At 45.3% G+C, this 23,591-nt stretch overlaps 1 protein-coding gene across 12 annotated transcripts in view; it reads left to right on the top strand.

The window, feature by feature from the left end:
* Positions 1-20,051: 20,051 nt before the first annotated feature.
* The window catches only part of cspg5a (chondroitin sulfate proteoglycan 5a), a 68,414-nt gene continuing 64,874 nt past the window's right edge, over positions 20,052-23,591 (top strand). For 6 of the 12 annotated variants that reach the window (XM_079562241.1, XM_079562239.1, XM_079562247.1 and 3 more), the window contains exon 1: positions 20,052-20,536. In XM_079562241.1, coding sequence (XP_079418367.1) covers positions 20,464-20,536 — 73 coding nt within the window. In that variant the 5' untranslated portion in view covers positions 20,052-20,463. The remainder of the gene's footprint in view (positions 20,537-23,591) is intronic. The other 6 variants (XM_079562248.1, XM_079562242.1, XM_079562238.1 and 3 more) reach the window with 3 other exon arrangements.

Here is a 23,591-nt window from a genome sequence, read left to right as displayed (position 1 = left end):
AGCCCAGTGAATCCTGGCATTGCCATCTTGGAAAACACCCGTGCCACTATGGAGGAAAACATTTACAGAAGAACCTGGTCAACTCACCTCATTCTTAGCGACGTAAGCCATGTTTCCACCTAAGCTGTCTTTCCATAGGCAGGCGCGTATCAGCCCAATGCCTGGTTTACCCGGTTGCTTTTCCACAACAAAGGCCAGTGCCAAAACAGTTTGACCAGATATACGTTTTGGGACCGACCTCTGGTTGTGGCCAAAGCTTGTCGCCTGAATCCTACCAACGTGACGTGAACAGACTGCTGGCTGCTGATAGGCAAACCAGCCCTCACTAAAACAGGCAGGTCATGCGGATTTAATATTTCATACCGCTGCTCTAAAAGGGTATTTTAGCCACTGTTAGCGCAACTTTAGTTGGTGTTAGCATAACATTTTGTATGTTGCTTTTTGTATACTTTATTGTCCCCGTAGGGAAATTCGTCCTCTGCATTTAACCCATCCTTCGATGCCGCTGGGGCAGCCCGTAAGGAGCAGTGCCGCGCCCGGGGACCCATCTCCATGATGTAGAGCCAGGCTGATGGTCAGAATCACCTGGCTGGAGGATTCACCTATTGCACATGTTTTTAGTGGTAGGGGAAACCGGAGTACCCGGAGGAAACCTACGCAGACACGGGGAGAACATGCAAACTCCACACAGAAAGGCCCCGTCCTGGTGGGAGTCGAACCCGGGACCTTCTAGCTGTGAAGCGGAGGCGCTAACCGCTGCGCTACCGTGCCTTACCTACATAGTGCATTCGTTAGCCGTTGCTTTTCTGTTTTACAGGCACCTCTGAATGATTCCATAACTCCCACCAGAAGGCAGCATTTGTCCACATTTGTTCTCATCGCGGCTTTTAAACTTTTAATGACGATCTGTACAGCGTGCTCCTCTGTGGGGGACCCGCCCACTACAAATGCGTGTGTGTGTGTGCAGTGGAAACAGTAGCATGTGCTGAGAAAGTCGACATGTGCACGTAGATGTGTGGTCGAGTCGCGCTGTGCAAAATAGAGCCACAGCAAAAGGGCTGCTGTTGTTGTGGGCGGCACTCCCCAGACAGGCACTGGAATACACATTACTGAAGGAACAGAAACGTTTTGTGAGCTGCGATGTGGACAAAGAAGCAGCTAAAGATGAACTATGAAGGTAGGCTACGTGCTAATGTTATGCTAGCAGCAGCAAAAGTTGTGCTAACAGTGGCTAAATGCTTTCATCAGCAAAATCACATTTTAGAACAGCTTATGATGTTGTGAAATACCCCGTATCACCTGCATATTATAGTGAGGGCTATCCTCTCTCCTCTGGCCATTCAGAGGCCAGTGTCTGAAAACTTGTGCCTGGTCAGACCGGACTAGTCCTGGCCTGGGCAGTGGGGACACTCGCCCAACAGGGCTGACCAAGCACTGGGCTGGGTAGGACCTGGCAGTGGAAACACCCCAATAAAAGTGTTGCTGAACTTAGACCTGACCAATAGCACCATCCCCAGATAAACCCAATACCCTATGAGTCGGTCATATAGAAATGACCGATCTTTACAAAACTTACCTGCACTTAGAAAACTACTTGTTCTCATTTGCAAACTACTAAGTGTAAGTGCTGAAATAGAGCCATTTGTTAGGCACTTGAACTGGGTGTCCGTGTTCTCTGCCACATTAGCGCGGTACATGTGCTCCGAGTCGGGAAAGGGCTGAAGTAACTCCTATATGCTCCATTTTCCACTCCACTGGGCCTGCTGCCGCGGAGAGCCACTCACGGCTCGGCTCCATCTATAGCTTCCCATTGTCGCTGCGCTAACACATGCTCGCAATGAGCTTAAAAGGCCCTGTATTATGCTAAACTTAGCTCTTATCCTTGTTCCAATGCTGTACTCCACTCTCTTCGGTTTGTGCCACGCAGTAAGTTTCTCCTGTAGTTAGTTTGATGGGATAATGAGGGATGTTAAAGCATTTATGTTACAGCGTCATTCCAACATTGATTACATTTGCTTTTGTTTTTCATCAATCTATACACAATACCTCATAATGACAAAGTGAGAAAAGATGTTTTTGAATGTTTTGTAAATGCTTTTCCACTGATCGTCCTTGAGATGCTTCTACAAACTGACCAGAGTCCACCTGTGCTAAATGACATGGATTGGATTTGGAAAGAGACACACTCTCTATAAGGGCTCGCAGCTGACAGTGAGGTCAGAGCAGGAACTCAACCCTGAAGTCAAAGGAACTGTCCGTAGACTCAGAGACAGGTTTGTATGGAGGCACAGATCTCGTTTCTGAGTTGTGGGGGCAGCTGTTGGAGCTGCCCAAGTCACATTGCACCAGCCCCTTATGGCTCCTCCTGCAGGTGGGTCCACAGAAGGACGGCCTCATGGTTCAAACCAGGCCTGTTGGTCTCTCATAAGGGGCTTCTGAACCGCTCTTTGTCTGACCGTCACATAGGACCTGTTTGCCATGGGAGACCCTACCAGGAGCACAAAGCCCCGACAACAGAGCTCCAGGATCATTCGGGTGCTCAAACCCCTCCACCACGTTAAGGCGGCGGTTCCAGGAGGGGACACTGACCTCCATCATTCGTAAATGGAAGAAGTTCAGAACCACCAGGACTCTTCCTACATAGCTGGGCCCGTCCAAACTGAGCAACCAGGTAGAAGGGCCCTGGTCAGGGAGGAGACCACGAACCTGATGGTCACTCTGACAGAGCTCCAGTTATTCTGAGGAAATGGGAGAACCTTACAGACGGAGAAGAGGGAAGGAAGTTGATTGTTTACTTTCAAATTTCACTCTCCTCACTTTGCAAACTTCACGTTCACTATGTTTTAGCTAAAATTGAATTGGATGTGTCATATGATGATGATATCTATAGACAATGCAGAGTGTTGTATGCCCAGGCTAATGCTCCGGCGCAGAAGGTCAAGGGCCACAGAAATGTTTGTCAATACCAGAGTGAACACGTTACAGGCCGTACAGCTTTATGTGTCGACTGAACATGTCTGAAAATGAAATACTAGTGTCCCTCACAAATATAAAATGGAGTGCGACACGTTTATCAATCTGACTTGTGGAGACACTGGCATGATTGTCTTTTTAAAATGCCATCTTAATCGTTTGTTTTTTATTTCATTTTTAATGGACTACGAGTCCGGAATAAATTGAATTGAATTGAAATGCAGTTTGAGCTTTATTCCTTGTTTAAGCACCTCTACATTCCGTTTTCTATTTAATACATGAGTTAACAAAAAAATTGCCAGGAAAGTGTTAAAAGTGGTTGTTACATTACAAAATTTCAAAATCATGTGCCTCGTGGAATACACATATTGGAAAATCCAGTCAGCACAAAAGCCTGACCTGAGACAGAAAAATATTCAGATTCTGCGTTGCAAAAATGTTCAGTGAAAATCAGTGACAAAGTTTAATAGACACCTCACAAAAAGTATTTTGTTGTAACTCAGTTACTCAGAATAAGCTGGCGTGATAAAAAATAATGGTTTAAAGATTTTAATGAAACAGATTGCAAAGACTCTGCTAGCCATAAATAGCCAATTGGCAGCCATTCGACACTAGGGCAGCTGTGGCTATTACCAGACGTAAAAGTACTCTCCTTTTGTAACGACTACAGGCCGCTCGATGAGAACATCACTGTGGCTCTTGTTTGGTGTGGATAGAAAGTCGTCTGAGAGCAGCGCTTTCCAACATGAAGCCCACTTAGCATCATTTTTCTTCATAACATTTTGCATATGAAGGGAGTGATGTCATTCTTGGATCCGTCTGAAAGAGAGAGCGAGAGCGCCGCATGCCTCCAATTCAGCGACTGTCTACAGAGGCGTCGCCATAGCAACAGGCTCCCGCTTACAAAAAGGCCAAGGACCCGCGGCGCTTCACACCCAATCATGCACCACGGAGATGATTCCAGAACACAGCGCCGCGTATGAATATTTCAGAGGACGTTCTCCAAAACGGTGGGCGGGGGGGTCGGAGGGGGATGGGGGTATTTGGGTCAAGTCCAATCACACCCAGAGGAGCAGAAGAGTGTGCATCCACAAGTCTGTTGGAGCGCAATGGGCTGCACTCGCGCTCATTCTCCAGAGTTTGATCTCAGAATGACATATATATGGCTTCTTTAACTCCACAGGTTATGAAGGTCTGTATTTTTCCTTTTGCCCATGAGCAAGACACTTCAGCCACCTGTAAGAATGGAAGGTACTCCGCCGTTTATTCTTCTGCAACTGCACTAAGATGTGCCCAGAAAAAATCTCACCCAGAGCAGGTCTTCTCAAACTGCAGACCCTTGTCCGGATGTGGACCTGACGCGCTGCTTCTGCCTGTGCCTCCTCACGCTGTGATCACCTGCTCTGAACAGCTGACACGTGCAGTTTGCTGTCCATACCTTCCACAGCAGTCATTTACCGCACATGGGCGCGCCTTTCACATTGACAATACACAGTAATCACCTGCACCTGCCTCAGGATCTGCACCTTTACATAAGAACAGAGCTCGAACAAAGCCCTCTACGTGTGTGGACTTTTCTCAAATGAAGTATATATTTATTTGAACTTTGCTATACTGAGTGTTAATTAAGTTTCTTATTGTCTATATATAATGGCCATTCACTTTACCTTATTCAATTTGTCATTGTTTTGTTATTTGTCTTTTGTCTATATACAGTGCCTCGCGAAAGTATTCATACACCTTGAACTTTTGCACATTTTGTCATGTTTACAACCCTAAACATAAAGATTTTATTTTGATTTTTTTACTGAACGTTCACACACAAGTAACCGACAACTGTGAAGTGAAAGCAAAATGATACATGATTCTGTTATTTTTCAAAAAATAGAAAAGTGAAAAGTGGGCCGTGCATAAGTATTCATACAGCATTTTCTGAGTGCATTAAATTGCCTTTATAACATTCCTAATGACTCCAGAATGTTCACACCTTGGCCTAACGGTTAAATAGAGGCACCTGTGTGTGATCTACTCTCAGTATAATTTCAGCTGTTCTGTGAGGGCCTCAGAGCTGTGGTCACTAAACAACATCATGAAGGCCAAGGAGCACCAGAGAGATCAGGGATAAAGCTGTGGAGAAGTTTAAAGCACCGTTAAGTTAAGTTAAGTTCCCAAGATTTAAACATCTCACGGAGCAACTATTCAATCCATCATTCAGAAATGGAAAGAGTAAAGCACCACTGCCAACTTACCAAGACACGGTCATCCACCTAAACTAACAGACCGAACAAGGAGACACTGGTAAGAAATGCACCCAAGTGCCCCAAGATAACTCTGGAGGAGCTGTGAAGTCCTGCCGCTGAGCTGGGGGAATCTGTGCATGGGACAACTATAAATCGTATCTACACAAATCTGGCCTTCATGGACGAGTGGAAGAAGAAAGCCATTATTGAAAGGAGGCCATAAAAAATCCTGTTTGAAGTTTGCACTTTTTGGCCCAAATGCAAAACGTTATGTATGGAGCAAACCTAACACTGCTCATGGTCCTGAGTGCACCATCCCCAGTGTCAAATATACGGGGGGAGCATCATGCTGTGGGGCTGCTTTTCCTCAGCAGGGAGACTGTAAGAATAGTTGTGAAGATGGATGGAGCCAAATACAGGGACATTTTGGAGGAAAACCTGCTGGAGTCACAAGAGAACTGAGGCTGGGGCGGAGATTCACCTTCAGCAGGACAATGACCCTAAACACAAAGATTTGGTTTATTTGGATTTGGATGGTTTATAAAAACATGTGTTATGAATGGCCCAGTCAAAGTCCTGACCTAAATCCTATTGAAAATCTGTGGAGAGACATGGTTTTCTCTCACGTATAACACAATAAGTATCTTGGGGTAGAGCCACTGCTCCACTGGTGTGGCGCTCCACTATAGTGATTGTTATTTCCCACGGTTCTGTTGTGTCTGTGTAGATTCAGCGGCGTTTGGATCAGTGCACAGTGAGACGGTGCAGGAGCAGTGGAGCTGATGTGAAGTGGCAGAATCAGTGCACATCAAGGGGGCGGGCTGTAATAATGAAACCATCTCAGCTTCACACATGTCCAACACAGAACATGGCGTCACAATAGATTGGTGATGTATCGAGTTAGCGGCGCACATATGCTTCTTGTCCACCGTGCACATTCAAATCTGTTATGCCTTTAGAAATCGTGATGTATAAAATATCTAATCTAGCCTTGAAACAGACACTGCCAAAACAAAAGGTTGCTAAATGGACTAGAGCTGGGCCATAATCTGCATAGTTATACCCAGTGTTGGGGAGAATACTTTAAAAATGTATTACATTACTCCCCAACACTGGTTATACTGGTGTAATTTTAATTTCGACTGGAGTCAGGACGGAGATCGCAGCTAATCCAATGCTCAGCTCATGAACATAAAAAATCACAATGAAGCTTCTAATGCTTGAGTAAATCATCTTTGCATGGAGAGGGCTTCAAATTTGCTTCTTGGATAAACTTTGATGTACCATAGCCTGGTAGCATCATGTTGACTTCTCCAGCGCTTTCAACACCATCAGACCGGTGCAGGGGAAGCATCTCACCGCATGGACCATCGACGACCTCACGGACCGACCACAGTATGTGCGGCTGCGCAGCTGTGAGTCTGAGGTGGCAGCACTGGGGTCCCTCAGAGCACCGTCCCCTCACCGTTTCTCTTCACCATCTACTTCACACACACGGACAGGTGTCATCTGCAAAAGTTCTCCGACGATTCTTTGTGGACTGGTGTGAGCGCAACCACCTGTGCTTGAACATCAGAGAAAAACATCTAGCAAGAAGATTGCAGAAACTATTGAAATTGGGTCAAGAAAATGTTTAACGTATTTGTGAAAACTAACCGTTGTGAATCTTGTGATATTGCATTTTTGGTCCATTGTGTGAACATTGGAAAAAGAGAGTCTTGGGAGTAAAATCTTACCTCCGGCTACAGTTTTGGAAAAATACAATAATTTTTCATCCCAGCTCCTTGACGTGTGTACTGTCTAGCGTGTGCAGTACATGAGCCTGTGCAGTACATGAACCTGTGCAGTACATGAGCCTGTGCAGTACATGAGCCTGTACAGTACATAACCCTGTGCAGTACATGAACCTGTGCAGTACATGAACCTGTGCAGTACATGAACCTGTGCAGTACATGAGCCTGTGCAGTGCATGAGCCTGTGCAGTACATGAGCCTGTACAGTACATAACCCTGTGCAGTACATAACCCAGTCCAGTACATAACCCTGTGCAGTACATAACCCTGTGCAGTACATGAGCCTGTGCAGTACATAACCCTGTGCAGTACATGAGCCTGTGCAGTACATGAGCCTGTACAGTACATAACCCTGTGCAGTACATAACCCAGTGCAGTACATAACCCTGTGCAGTACATGAGCCTGTGCAGTACATGAGCCTGTGCAGTACATGAGCCTGTGCAGTACATGAACCTGTACATACGCTGCTTGTGATGGTGGGTCATAAAAAATGGAGAGGGTGAAAGTAGGCCAGCGCTGGAGCTCCACAGGGTCTCCCCCGGCTCATGCCCCCCACCTGCATAACCTCCGTCAGCCATAAGGGAGACGACCTCTGCTACAGTCACACTGTTATGGACAGTGCAGTGTTTGACGCGGCGCTTCACACTTCCTCCTGTCTCAAGCTGTGAAATTCGGAGTTGGTTAAAGGGGCTAGATGCAAGTTCGGGATTTTATACTCACTACTGCCATCTCAGGCCTTATGCGTAACTGCAGCTTCTATAATAAAGAGGGGGTATTTTGCTTTTTTCAGCCACATAGCACCAGTCTATATCACACTACAATGATGACAAACCTTCTGTTGGTCTGTAAATGCAGTAAATTAGAATAACTGCCTTGTATAAAATTGCTCTCTCAAAATGGCTGTAGCGAATGTCTTGAAATAGGCCTCTGTCTCTTTAAGAACCTCTGAGCCTTTCCGACACGCCCCCTCCACACGCTCATTGTCTCCACACATTTTCAAACTACAATAGATTTTCGGTGCATTTTAAATTTTTATTGTTGGAAAGGAGCTACGCGTTATCACTTTGTGAACAATGGCCACACAGGATATGATTTGATCCAGTGTCTGACCTGGAAAGTGACTTTGGAGACGAACTTCCACACCGCACGCTAAGGAGCTTTTGCCTGAAAAATAACTGCTGTTTGGAGGCTTCTCTTTGCATCTGCCATGCCCTATGGATCTCTAACTATACCCCCATGGACGACACCAGGATCTGCAGGAGCCCATACGGACATTATCTGTGCAGGTGGACAATGGTTTTTCGAGGTTACCCGTTAGCTTGTTATAATCGACCACAGCTCATTGTTGATGAAAAGTCTGTAATAAACCACAAATGTGTAAAGCCAGGCTCATTGTGTGATAATCGTAAAGGCTGCTTCGAGTAGTTGCTGCTTTATTGACGTTATTTGTGCATAATATGAAGCTTGTTTTCAATGTTCCAAGCTGCTTGTTAGCTTGTCGTGGCTAATAGTGCGTTAGCTCCGGGAGAAAGCCACTCGGCTACGACTCACTGTAGATGAAATGTGAGCAATAAACTACGAAATCAACAAGCCAGGCTCAGTGTGTGATCATCATAAAGGCTGCTTCAAGCAGTTGCCTGTTTTAGTGACGTTTTCAATGCATAATATGCTGCTTGTATTCAGTGAATTTTCCCGTTAGCTTGTCGCGGCTAGCTTGTTAGCTCCGGGAGAAAGCCATTCGGCTATGACCCATTGTAGATGAAATGTGAGCAATAAACTTCCAAATCAACAAGCCTGGCTCCGTGTGTGATCATTGTTAAACGGTTCTTTATGTGTGTGGTGGTTTTATTGACTTTATTTGTGCATATTTCTCGTTTCCACGTGATGACTCGAGGTTTAGCTTAGCATTAGCTTTCTCCGGAGGCTCTGTGCATCATCAAGGCCCAGCGCAGAACCAGACACTGAAATAAGTGTTCTTGTCACCGGTTTTAATCCTGGGTGTTTCGGTAACAGAAACACTGATGTGTCTTTGTAAAGTCTGCTGTGGCTCCGGTTCACAACACATGAAGCTAATCCTCCATGATGACTCTGTTTACATCTTAGGGCTGGACACAGCGGGGAGGGGGTTCTGCTGAGGAGCAGTGGTTGGTTACTCGGCTGGTGACCAAAGCTCGGAGGCGTCTCCAGGAGGTGGGGGCGTTCCTAGGAGGACTCAGGCAAACCTGTCCCTAAAATGGCCGCCATCAGAGTTTTTACAGATTACTCAAAAATACGTGAATGTGCCAAGGCAACACTTCAGCCATGTTTTTAATGAGGGAATGACATAATAACATGATGGAAAGATTGAAAAAGTCGATTTTACATAATACCCCCCCTAAGCTCGTGCATGACGGCACTTCGGACCCGAATTAACAGCTTTCTGAGTGACAGTGCAGGATTTTAGAGGCAGTTTTGCCTAATAGGTCTGGACTCATTCTACACATTAGGACATGGCTGGAACATGTAGGGGGAGGGAAATGCAGAATTTTAACATTTTTAAACTCTGTATAGTCCCTGTAAGGGCAGTGCAGTGGAGGTCAAAGTATTTGATTTCATTACATGAGTAGAAGTACTGATACGACTGGTCAAATATTACTTCAGTAACTGAAAGTATGAAATTATTGTGCACAAAAAAAAAAAACAAATCCCTTCTGTACGGCAACACGACGGGGACAAACCTTCTTCCTTGTCATGAGTCAGAGGCATTTGACAATACATCTGCACAGCGCCGCCTACTGTTCTGGAGTGTGCATTGTAATGATTTTAAAAATGGACTTTTAAATGCAGTGGAGTAAAAGTAGGAATTTCTTAACCTCTTAACCCCCACTTTAACCGAGGGGATTTTCTCCAGTTCCATCAAAGAGCTTTACAGCCTAATGCAATGCAACGCCTCATTTGAAAGCTAAGACCGATAAAACTGATCTAAGCTGTTTGGTTCCGTTTTCATCCTCATTTACGTCTTGTTTTTGTCGCTATTTTTTACGCTTTTTTTCAAGAAGCTTTTAGATTTGGTTCAAGTCAAACTGGAGAATATGCTTGATAAATGCGGAGATTCATTTTCTCCAGTTCGGTTTTACACAAATCTGAAAGCTTCTCGACTGGAGCTTACAGCCTATAGGCCAGTGTAATGCCTCATTTGAAAGCTAAGACCTTCATAACTGATCTTAACTTTTTTGCCACATTTTTGAAACATTTTTGTCATCACTTTTCTCATTTCTTTTTGCTCTTTTGTGGCAGTTTTGTTGCTTTTTCGTTTCATTGTGTTAGTGTTACTTTTCTGCCCTGTTTTTATTGCTCTTTTTTGTCACTTTTCAGTTGCGTTTTCATCCTCGTTTTTGTTGCCAATTTGACACTTTTTCAAAGAAGCTTTTAGATTTGGGTAATGCCAAACTGTAGAAAATAGGCTCGGCTCAGGTGGGGGTTAAGAGATGAACAAAAATACTTCTCTAGTAAGTCCCAGATCCTCACAAACTCTACTTAAGTGCAGCACTTAAGTAGATTCACTTTGTTACTGACCACCTCTGTTTAGGCGTGTTACTTTACGATTGTTTTACTGAAGTAGAAGGAAAAGAAAAAGGGAAAGAAGGAAAAGGAAAGTTCTGAATCTGAAATCAGAAAATGGATTTCGTTGCTGGTTCCAGAAAGAGAAGGAGGAGCTCGGAGTAGAGGCGCTGCTCCTCTTGTCCCTCTTGTTTTCCGTGGAAGTCTGCTGAAGCTGCAGACTCGGTGAACAAGCAGAAGCTGACGTCACAGGCCTGCGTTCGGTGAATGAGCCGTTGTGCCGAGTTTTGGTGAGAATCCAGCTCATATCGGTCCGAGTGCTGGAAGAGGAGCCGAGGTTATGAAACATGTGTTAGCTGTGCTCCGTTTACCAAACACACTGGCGGCTCTTGATTTGGTGTGTTTGTTTGACAGGTTTTTCTGCTTTAGTCCCGTTACGTCTGAAGAATAAACTCACCTCCTCGTCTCTTCTGTAGATCCTACATCCATTTCATTTTCACTGTTTACATTCCACAAAAGTTTACTGCACATGCGCCTCTACATCTGGTTCTATTATCTGTGCTAGCGTCACAGCGCCTCACACAGGCCTGGAGGATGAATCACACTGACCTGAGTCGACCCATGTGGACGCACACATTTACTGAGCTGCTGAGAAAGTTTCTGAAAATATAAAATATTGTCTTCGTGTGGCCCGTCCTGGAACCGCCACCTTAACGTGGTGGAGGGGTTTGAGCACCCGAATGATCCTGGGGGCTATGTTGTCGGAGGCTTCATGCCCCTGGTAGGGTCTCCCAGGGCAAACTGGTCCTGGGGGACGGGTCAGACAAAGAGCGGTTCAGAAGCCCCTTATGAGAGACCAACAGGCCTGGTTAATCGTGAGGGTGTCCTCCTGTGGACCCACCACCTGCAGGAGGAGCCATAAGGGGCAATGTGATTTGTGCAGCTCTAACGGCTGCCCCCATGACCCGGCAACGGACAAGTGGAAGAAAATGGATGGATGGATGGATGGATGGATGGATGGATGGATGGATGGATGGATGGATGGATGGATGTCTTTGTGTGGATATAGTCTAAATGAACAACCAGATCCCAGAGTGGAAAGATCTGTTATCCATAATCTACTGACCTTAGAATGAGTTTTACTGCTCCTCTGCCCCACGGCGAGCCACAGGTGACAAGGAGAACAACACGGCACAGTTAGCCTCCATTCAGTCTGTGTTTTTGGACGGACAGCGAAACTTCGGTCACTGACGAGTCCCGCGAGTCTGAAGAATAAATCCACTTCCTCGTCTCTTCAGTACATCGTAAATCGCTGTGCTAGCTAAAGTGTTATTCTGCTTTCTTTCTTTGTAACTGCGATAGCTCTCTTCCAAACATTGACGATTTTATTAGCCAACAAAGATTTGAGTCATAGCTGTTGTCTCATTAACTACCCTTAATGTAGTTTTAAACTCGTTTCATTCAGCAGAATCATTAGCCTAGAATTACGATGAAAAACTTGGGTTGACAAAACACTGCTTTGTTGCCATTCAGACGCCACTAAAACATTTGACCACTACATAGTGCACTGTATAAGGAGTTTTTAGTGTTTCAGTATTTTCAGATTTCAGTTTCATTCGACCCAGACTCCTAGACTTCCCTACCCCTCTGTACTATAATGCTTCTTCCTATATAAGTGTGGATGCTCCGAGGCTCTCATTAGTGCAGTCATACTATAATGAACAGGCTGAGGACCTTCATGATGGAGATGTGGGTCACTGTACCACCTCAGGAGCAGGACGGCTGTGATGAGAAAGAGAATGCTTTATGTAACGTAAGGCATGAAGTTCCACAGCCGGATACCTCGCATTAGGGCTGGGCACTGAAATCAAATGGTCATGTCATCCCTGTGGAGATCTGCCATTTTGGTGATCTTGTTTGGCCTCGTTCGGTGACTTCTTTTTTGTTTGTTTTCTGTTTAAAGACGACTCTGTGCTTATTTACAGACTTGTTTCGGCAAAGCCCTGGAAGTGACATTAGTGAGAGGAAGACAGTATAATACATGAGCCCTCCTCCATTCATTCATTCATTCATTCATTCAATCCGTGTGCCGAAAGCCCATAAAGGTCCAAATATTTTAGCTTAGTCGTGTGGTGTTCTGATGGCTACGTGAGCTATGTTGACTGCTCTGGAGTGAGTTCATATCGGATCAGTGTGAATGTTGGAAAAGGAGCTGAGGTTATGAAACACAGGTTAGTTGTGCTCTGTTTACCAAATACAGCCGAGCCACACTTCCTGACCACGTTTGAGCTGAGCCAGACATGAAAGCCCCGTTTCAGTGTTTCCACTTGGTAAAAACACAAACCAGAACCAAAGACAATGTTTTCTACTTACAATGAAAAAGGTACTTCCATATCATAGACTTGATCTGAAAACACCTACAGAAAATGAAACATCACCCAGACACAGCTTCATTTACCCCTGTCTTTCCTTCAAAACAAGACCTGTTTTTGGGGCAACTCGAAAGTGACTAATCACCAAGTGTTAAAGGAACAGGCACCGTTTTTCCATACTGAGATATGTTCTTACCTGAGCTTAGAGGAGTTGATGTGTACCTGTCTGGTCTTTGTGCGTGCACTCAGTCACACAAAACAACCAGAAGATGTTGTTAGCATTTGGCCTCTCACCATGCTTTATACACTGTACACGCTGCCCTCAGTGAAAGACGTTTGGACACCTCTGGTTTATGGCTTTGAAAATGTGGACGGCACTTTTGGATTCTATCTGTAGAATAGGGAACGCCTACAACCACACACATTTGAAGCTACTCTTTCACCGTTTTGCTCCACCATTACTTTAAAGGAACAGGCCACCGTTTCTCCATAGTGAGATATGTTCATGCCTGAGCTTAGACGAGTTCATGCGTACCTGTCTGGTCTTTGTGCGTGCCCTCAGTCACGACCAGAAGATGTTGTTAGCATTTGGCCTCTCCCAGCATATTCCTATGGCTGCAAACGGGGGTGAAGTTGGAAGCGACCACGCTCCTCCACGGACACGCAGACCAGACAGATACGTATCAACTCATCTAAACTCAGGTAGAACATATCTCACTATGGGAAAACGGTACCTGTTCCTTTAACAAGCGCTGAATTATGGATGTATATTCTACTAAATAAAGATTCAGAGACATGGAGAGGAGCAAAGTGGCTCAACAGCTCGAATGTGTACATTTAACAGGGGATGCTAACAATAATGCTAAATTTAGCTTAACAGCTTGCTAACAGCTAGCTTCTCGTGCCGTTATTTCACATCTATTGGACAATCTGCTGTCTCAGGACATTCTCATGGACTTGATTTGACTTTATTTGACACATTATTTGTGTGCGATAAATGTTTATACTCAACTAGAAGAGTGAAATAAAGAGTGATTTCCATAACACACTTCATTCCGTGTGTCAGAGTGTCACTGTAGCGCTTCAGCAGTGGAAGAAGAATCAGCATTACTTAAACCTACGTGAATGAAGTCAATGACACAACTTCAGGCACGTTTTTGATTAAAAAAGGATATTCTGGGAAGGGTCGATTATGCCTAATGCATGCGCCCCTTTTTATTTAGAATTCATGCGGCAGACTCCAAAACGCCCTCTTGACCCACTTTCCACACCCCGCTGGGCGCATCAGCTCTGTCGCACATGTGAATTTCGTAGTGAAATCTGTTGCTTCCACATGAGCAAATAAATTGCCAACTGTTACACGTTGCTCTCTCCCTCCCCCCTCTCTTTATGCTTCCCCCTCCTCAGGGGCATTCATCACTGTGTACACCCCCCCATGAACCCGCAGTCCGCCCAGACGACCCCCCCTCATGACCCCCCCGTGGCCCCCCACCCTCTTTGTTCGCCGCTCCGTGTATCACCCCATTCAGGGTCCGGAGAACGGGCAGAGGAGGGCTTTATAAATTAGGCGAGATGACGGCTTCTTTTCATGTCCGGCGCGTTTGAACGTTTCACTGGGGCCGGTCAGGAGCCTGTCACTGCGGAGACGTCCACGTTTCAAAACCTTTCAGTTCGACTTCTACTTCAGCAGCACGTTTTGATTCTGTCGAACCCCAGTGTGTTCTTCACAGCGCCGTGGAGAGCTGGAAGTGAAAGTTCATTTTCACTGTTTTGTAACATTGAATTTGCCCTGATTACAAAATGATTCAATATGTATAACTTGTACATCATGAGACATGTTTCTTCTCCTCCTCGTTGTGTCCCAAGACACTTCACCCTCCTTGCCTCCAGTGTCTGCGTACACTGGTGTATGAATGAGAGTGTGAATGCGCGACTGGTTCCTGACTGTAAAGCGCTTTGGTGAAGGTAGAAAAGTGCTTTACAAGTTGAGACCCTTTACAGCGGTCCCTCACTATAACACGGTCCCCCTTTCGCAGCCTCGCTGTTTTGCTCATTTATTTTTAGTAGCCCTCGTCTCGCTGCAGAGAGGATCTCTGTGGACCGTCACATCCCACAGAGTCACAGGCCGGGCATGAGCGGGTCCGACTCTGCGTTTACTTTCTCTGAACTTTTCTCTAATGTGAATCTAAAAATCTTATTAGACAAAAAAAATCCCACAGAAACACCAGGCATAAGGGAGAACCTGTGAACGATTGAGAAAAGTGTAAACCCCTCAGTGTGTGGTGAGGGGTTTTACAGCCTTAAAACATATAGAATAGTAAAAAATAAAGCTGACTACCTGGATTTCATTTATTGCGGGTTATTTTTAGAACATAACCCCCGCCATAAACGAGCGAACACTGTACCATTTATTTACCATTCTCCTCTTACATGCAAGAGCGGGTCCTTTACTCACACAAGCCTCAAACAAGTGTGAACGGTCGGAACTTGGGACAGATGTCTGTCTCACGTCCTTGTAAATGAGCCAGAACTGTAGAAATATGTGCGTGACAGAATCACAGTGTAAAAGAATCATATTGGGTCATGCTGTCCATACCATCTCTGTACAGTCATAATAACCTTGATTCCATAATACTGAATAGGCTAATCGCACTAATGCCATCTGGCACCGGGAACGTTTTATTTCTTTTGCACGTTCATAGTTGTCTGGTGCTTGTTTGGTTTTACTTTACCTGACTATTTGACAATTACTTTTGCCCGTAACTGGGGACACCTGCACTATAGGACGGATGGAAAGGAGAAAAAGGGTGGAAAAGAGGCCGACTGATAGAAGGTCCTTGGCTGCGGCCTCAGCGTGGATGGAGGCCGTCATGGGCAGTGGACACTCGGCTATTTAATATAATTTAAAAAGGCTGTAGTTCAGCGCTCCCTGTTTGACTCCAGTATTTTTTTTTACTTTCTATGTTGGTTCAAAAAGCTTCTGCAATGTCAATGTCAAAAGATCTAGTGTTGCATTCATTTTTCACCAAGATCTCGATCTCTTGATGATGGGAGACTGTGACCACTGTACAAATACTTCTCCAGTGGCACATCCTCAAGATCTGGACTCTGTGGCGGCCGATCCATAGCTGTCATCTTGGAATATGCCCGTGCCATCAGGGAAGAAGAAATCCACTAATGGAATCACCTGGTCATTGAGGCTGTTCAGCCCAGGCATTCTGATCTCATTCTTTGGGCCCATAGTGTTGCTGAACCTCGACCTGACAAACTGCAGCGGCCCCAGATCAGAACAGTCAGTGACATCCGGGTGTGGACACTTCATTATTTTCATTTCAAGTGTTGTTTCTCTTATTTTAGAAGTTATTTCTTTACATAGATTTAATTCCAACATCTTTCCGCATTAATGAGCCAAGTTTGCAGCACTGGGCCGAGCGTCAGTGGCAGGTCTGACATAAAGGAAACCGAGGAGCCCCCAGGAGCCACACACAGAGACAAGAGCGAGTGTGCTGATTCACACCATGCACTGGGGCAATGAATGAGACCAATGCAGTGCTATGGACAGGGCCGAGAGGGGCGGAGGGGGGCAGAGGAGAGTGTCCTGGGGCGGGGCTGAAGGGGGAGGAAATGGGAAAGAAAGATGGCCCGAAATCTGGTCAAGCACTTTCTAATGTCACACAGTGGAAAGCTGTGGGTTTTCTGTTGCTCAGAGTCACTAAACTACAGAGTTACCCGTCCATGTACCCTCCCCTTTGGTCGAGTTGAGTGTCCTCCACAGGGTGGCTGGGCGCAACGTTCAAGAAAGGGTGAGGAGCTCAGTCACTCGAGGGGAGCTCGGAGTACAACTGCTGCTCCTTCACGTCGAGAGGCATCTAGGACAATGTAGCTGTTTCCCCACCACAAAAGCATGACTTGAATTGAGAATTAGGGTTTGGGCGATTTCCACCGGTATTCACCTCACTCCGCCCCTTTATTCATGTATGTGTTTTTACTACTTAACAATAGTATTGAGATGGTACTTATTACTGCAGCTAATGCTCTCTTCTCGCCTTTACTTCAGCTCTGTGTTTTTAGCAACTTATCCAGTAGCTACAGCATTTTGATGGTTCTGCTGCAGCTCATTTTGGCTCAATATGGACATGCTGTATCTCTTTATTTTGGATTTTCTGAGGACTTTTGGGCATAAAACGACGTAAGAATTGCCAGAAGTGTTAGCCACAAGTTAGCGGCAGGCTACTTAGCAACATTAGCCTGTATCTTGTAAACACTGCAGACTCCACGCTGCAGCACTAACAACATTAAGCTCTGGTTAAATCCAGCACAGACTCTGATTTCGGGAGTGTCGTCTGTAATAAAGTCAGCTCTATGTGGAATATTGGATTCACACTAAATAATTCTACAATTTGTTGCTATTCCCTCTCCTCAGCTGAGAGCTGGTGCGCTGGCCGCACGTCAAATGGTATCGGTTTCTGGTATCGGAACCTCATTAATGAGTACGAGTACGAGTACAAGCATGTGGTATCGGCCCGATACCCGATACTGGTGTCGGTATATCCCTATTTATATCCCTATTTTCCACCAACATGTCAACACTGCATCGTTTCTCTGCGTGGCCTATAATCGACTTTGCATTCGTGTAGTAACTGATTTTATGTAAACTAATAAGAGTGAAGGGGCGGCACAATTCATGGCGGCACATGTGAATTTACGTAATAAGGTGAAAACCAGTAGAAATAATCCCTATGATAAGATTTTGTCTCATACCAGTGTAAATGAAAACTCACGTGCAAGAGGTTAACAAACCGCGGAGTGGAGCTGATCCAAGAGTCGTCAGTCACTGATTTAGCCACTTTTCAAACCTCTTGTGACTATTTTTGGAAACAGGGCGAGCAACAAACGTGTAACCCTCCAGGATTTTAATAAAGTCACCATCACGTCCTGGAAGTGATCTCAGAGCTGCTCTCCATGGGCAGGTAAAACCCACGCCTCAGAGTGAGCGCCTTGTCTTCTCTCTGGTCTGTTCCATGACAGAAAAGCTCTGTCTAAACTTTGCCTTTTACACGAGATAACAACAGATTATCCAAGTCTGTGGCAAAGCGAAAGTACAGAACCCTGCAGTGACATCGATGTCAGTGTTCCGCCACTAGCAGCAATAAAATGAATGTTCCAGCAGCTGGGAGAGCTTTACTGTGAAAGAGACCACCACTCATATAAGACTATATATAAAGAACTTTAGTAAATCAGTCAATTTAATTATATCATATTGTTATATCATGATACATACCGTGATATTTGTTTAGCTCCATATTGCCCCACCCTATTGAATTTACATTTTATTCCTGATCAAACCCAGTTGACTTAGCTATAGTTTGAGGACATTTCTTACTGGATCTGAAATAAAGACAAACTGTAACGAGTCAAAAACCTGTTTAAACAAGTGAAATAATCTAAACTAAACAAAACAACTCAAATGTATAGTATTATGCTCAATTTGAGACATGTAATGATGTTCCTTTTTGGAGTGCTGTGTTTAGTCATTGTAGGCGACATGGTATGGTCTTTCATGTGTAGCATCTCCATAGAAAACAGCGGCTCTGTCCTGCTTGTATCAGTTCAGCGCTTTGGCCCAGGGATGACTAAAGTCCGAAACCTGTACCTGGTCAGCCAGAATTAGCTCTTTCTGCCTAACCGGGTAGACCTGCACTGGGCTGGGTTGGGACTGCCAGTGGAAACATTCCAATATATGTCTCTTTGTAGCCAGGGAACACCTCAGGATTCCCCCAAAAGAGCTGATGAAGGTGTGTGGATAATGAAGTCTGGGCATCTCTGCTGCTGCCGAAACTAGATCAAGAGTAAGAAGATGGATGGATTGACTATTATGCACTGGCACTTTTGGAAAGTCCTCCCCATCCATAAAATGAAGCCCTTCTGAAAAATGTATCTGGTTCTTCTGCAATGGTTAGTTCTCTTTCCTCAAGAGAACTACAATCCCTGTTCGTTTCCCTTCTTGACTGTAACCTTTGCAATTGCATTTAATACTTTTCCAAACTTGCGGGTACTGATAGGATTTTTTTTTACTGCAGAGAGTCCGTACTAGCTATGAATGACCCAGGCTTTATGAAAAGTAAACAAACCGCTAGCTTATGAGCTAAAGACATTTGGGACCTACAAATGTATTCTTCTGAAACCCTGAAGATGCAACAAGAGCCCCCACACCTGCAGCACAGTGGAGGCGTCACAAGAGGAGGTATCTGAGCAAGACTCGCAGTTCAGCCAAAATCTTCTATCCCTATTATTGTTCTGACACTCACTGGTGAATGAGATGGATTATATTCATCTGCTACGATCTTCCCAGAAGATGGTGAAAGACTGGAGTTGCACAGGAGGAAGAGGAAGAAGGAGGAGCTGACCAGTGCAGGACACCATGCTCTGAAAACAAGTTTATTGAATTAAACTGTTTTTGGGATATTTGAAAGGATTTCACAAATTGTATGCTGCTTTACACTCAAAAATATACTACAAACAGTAGCATTTGTCTTTTTATATCTTGAAATCATCTGAGGACCCCCACCCAAGGCCTCACAAACCCCTGAGGGGTCCTGACCCCCACTTTGGTCACCACTGAGCTAAGATAAGATTGCATGTTTTCCAGTGGGGCACAAGAGTATTATTTATCCCTCTTTTTTGTCTCATTTCAAGTGTCTTTGCCTTATTTGAAGTTACTTCGTCTTGTTCTCGTCAAATGTGTGCTTGTTGCATTGGCTCTTGTTTCAAGACATTCAACCACAGCAGGATCAAGCACATTTGAAGGGATTTCTGTAGGTAAGATGGCATACTTTCCAGTGCAGTAGATAAAGTACCTTCCCCACACATCGATAGTATTGGCTCGAGCTCACTGTCCACCAGAAAAGCCTTTACTTTCAAAAACACCTTCTGCCTTTCCACAGCACTGTAGGCCATGATGTAATGAATAGAAGAGACTCGCTGAAAGTTGAAGGATGGAGAGAGTGTGCGGAGGGGTGTGTGTGTGGAGAGGCGGGGGTCTTGTTTGGAGAGGCAGAGGCGGGGGGAGGGGTCCGTCCGTCGGTCCGTGTGTGTGTGTGTGTGTGTGTTTCTGCCTCCCTCCAGCCCCAGATGAGGAGGAGGGTTAGGAAGAAGCCTGCGCAGCTCCGCACTCTCCCGTTCACTCGCAACCGCTCACTCACACACAGCAGCAGCAGCGGCAACATTACACCTAACTCTTTAACAGAAAAGGCTACCCCCCTCCCCTGCTGCACCATTCCCCGGGCTATGGACCCGTAAACCCCCAACGCTGCCGCAAGGACCATGGACGAGACGCGCGCTCTGGCTCCAGTCTAGACCACGTTACGAGCACCAGCAGCCTCACTCTCCCGAGATCCAGAGAAGATCATTGTCTTTGGATCGTTTCCTCCAGCAACTCTCTGATTTAGGACTCTTTTTTTTTATTTTTCATTTTTTATTTTTGCCCCTTTCGCTGCTTTCTGCTTCGGTTGGATTTGTGTTTACCTCTCGCAAAGGACGGAAGGATGGAGGGAGGCGGGAGACTGGCGCTGCTCGCGTGCGTCCTGGCGATGCACTTGATGCCGCTGGCTGTGCACGGTAAGACGACCGGCCGCTCCGGAGTCATTCCACAAGCGTAGGGAAACTAAAACCAGTTCCAAACATCATCAGGCACCAAATATGTTCTCATTACGCACGGTTTTTCATCACATTTGTCAGTGCCAACATCTGCTCTGGAGAAATGTCCACTCAACAAAGGACGTTACATTTCACTACACGCTAAAAATGATCTATTAAATCGTCTCCAACATGTCGACAACACGTCATAGTATGTCTTAATGAAGAAAACACACTGAATTACTGTCTTCTTAACATCCAGCTCCACTCTTTTGATCTGGTCATGGTTTGTATCCGATTAACCGGCAACTTTCCTTGACATGGTTGAATTGCTTGGCCTATATTTTTCATTCTTGCCAGTCCGTTTTTTGCTGATAAAGCTCAGCGTTTGACCCTACACTCCCAGCTCCATTGGTATTTTTGGAATTCCATCAACCCGTCTTGATTGTCAGGAAGCGCAGCTGTCAAATTGTCACCCAAATCGGCCGACTATGGCCCATCTCACATTATTAAATATGGTTCCAGCCTGTTACTGTGATCTTTTAACAATTAAACCCTCCCCGCATCTCCTCGTTCCCCTGCAGCAGTGTCCCTTGGCAGCTGCCGCGGTTTTGAAAAGGAGGTCAGTGAGGCTGCGATTGTGGGTTACGGAGCCGCCGCTTACACCTTGCGCCTGTATCGCCTACTAACAGGGTTTCAAAGGTGCTTGACGCAATTGTCAGTGAATTTTTATTTGTACATGTTTGGATTATTGCCATTTTGTTGCACATTGATTCATTTGCGTAAAGGATTATGAGACTAAAGATAGGCTTTACTTCAGGTTAAAGAAATGGAAGAATGATGAATTTAGAGTTGTTGAAATGTTGTATTGAAACCCGGGATCTTCAGCGGGTTGGAAACACACCTGACACCAGAGAGTTTGCAGAAATAGCTTCATGACAGCGGGCATAAAAAGAAGTGTTGTATTTGTACAGCTGTCTTTGTCCTCATAGCAGAAAATGTCATCTGAATTTGACCCATCGTTCCATGAGTGCTGCTGAGACCTGGCAGGAGCAATGGCCGATCATTGTCCAGATCTTTCTTGAGCTAGGACGCACCTTCGAGTTAAAAAGGGAACAGTACAGCACTCATAGGAAACCCACCTAGATATGAGGAGAGCATGCAAAGTCCACACTTGAGCCAAATCTGGGCCAGAACGCAACAACTGGAACTTTAAAAGAGAGTCCATGAGAGCCGGTTTCCAGACACTTTGAGGTGTGTGACTTGGTGAACCATGGCCCGTTTCTCCTCAGATTTAGGGGTTAGAGCTGAGGTAAATGGTTAGGAGGACTGCTGTCAGACTGACCAGTGGAGGAGTAGGTGGAGATCAGCTGGGTTATGGCTTTAGGCTTGGGGTTTGGATTGGAAGAGCTGCCCTGGTCATTGTCTTGGAGTACCAGTGTTTTTCATTGCACAGCCTTTAGCTTTGATTCCATTCTTTGTAGCGTTGTTTCAATAAGCTTCTGCAATGTCCAAAGACCCAGTGATGCATTCATTGTTCACCAAGATCTTGTATCGATGATGGGAGAGTGTGATCACTGCGCAAAGCCCTCTCCAGCACATCCCAAAGACTCTCGATGGGGTTAAGATCTGGACTCTGGCGGCTCCCTGAATCTCGCCATTGTTGTGTTGGGGAAGAAGAAACCCACTGATGGAATAACCTGGTCATTCAGGATGTTCAGGTCGTCAGCTGATCTCGTTCTTTGGGCTCATAGTGTTGCTGAAGCTTGACCCGACCAGAATTTCCTGGCAGTGTAGTACACACCCTTTATGCAACATAAAACTGCATAATTTCTCATTTTTTTCCCCTCAGTGTCTGATGTAGAAGTGGCGCAATTTTGTCTACGGAGGTTTCAGGTTCGATTCCAGCACTGAGCAGAGTTTTCCCAACGTCTCAGTACCACTGAGTACCGTGACTTTCCCGTCCACTTTATGTTCTCCTGCAACAGCTGCATTGTTTTTGACAGGTTACCCCAAGCTTTGAAGGCTGGGCCGACTCAAGCAACTCTTTATGACAGCGTGGCTCGGTGTTCTACTCATGGATTTCCATTTTAGGCTTCAGGAGGTATAGTGTTATGATTACTGACTATTAAAGGGTTAAAAGAAGGAAGTAGGACCGCAGTTTGTCTTCTTTCCCTTAGAACGTTTCTATCTAAAACCCAAAGGCAGATTTCATGAACTACTGGCACTGAACCAGTTTCAGAATCACCGCTGAGTTTCTATTGTGCCTTCCAGCTCAGAACAGTCGAATTCTATAGCAGCCAGTTCCATGGGAGCTTCCACAGGGGGGAGCGAGACTGGCATCAGCCCCTGAATTAGGTCACAATGAAGACTTAAGCTTCACGGGCCTTTGTTGTCTGGCACTGCCTCAACAAAGAACAGGACAAGGCAGAAATCATCAAGTCATGTTCATAGTCAAATGTAGTTACTGCAATATGATATAAAGCACTGTATTTGGGATTTATACGCTGAAACTGCGGTTCTCAAAGCAAGTGAATGTCTGCGTAAGCATTTGGAGAGAATATGAGCTGCTAAACTTGTACAGGAACCTGCATTTCAGTAGATGTGAAGCAACACTATGTGCCCAAAGAATGAGATCAGCTGACGACATGAACATCCTGAATGACCAGGTTATTCCATCAGTGGACGTCTTCTTCATCGATGGCACAGGCATATTCCAAGATGACCATGCAGGATTCATGGGGCTCACATGAAACATCACTTTCACACATGGCTTGGCCACCACAAACCCCTTTGAGAACCTTTGGGATGTGCTGGAGAAGCCTTTGCGCACTGGTCACACTCTCCCAACATCGATACAAGATCTTGGTGAGAGATGAATGCCACACTGGATCTTGTGACATTGCAGAAGCTTTTTGGAACAATCAAAGCTAAAGGCGCTACACGCAAATATTAGAGAGTGTGAACTTCTTTCTGGCAGTGTATAATATCAAACCAACCCCCATACACTTATGCTATAATGCAGTTGCTTCCAATG

The sequence above is a fragment of the Gobius niger genome (genome assembly GCF_951799975.1).
Source record: "Gobius niger genome assembly, chromosome: 8".
NCBI lineage: Eukaryota > Metazoa > Chordata > Actinopteri > Gobiiformes > Gobiidae > Gobius > Gobius niger.
Note: the sequence above shows the minus strand (reverse complement) of the source record. Positions and strands in the feature narration are given on the sequence as shown.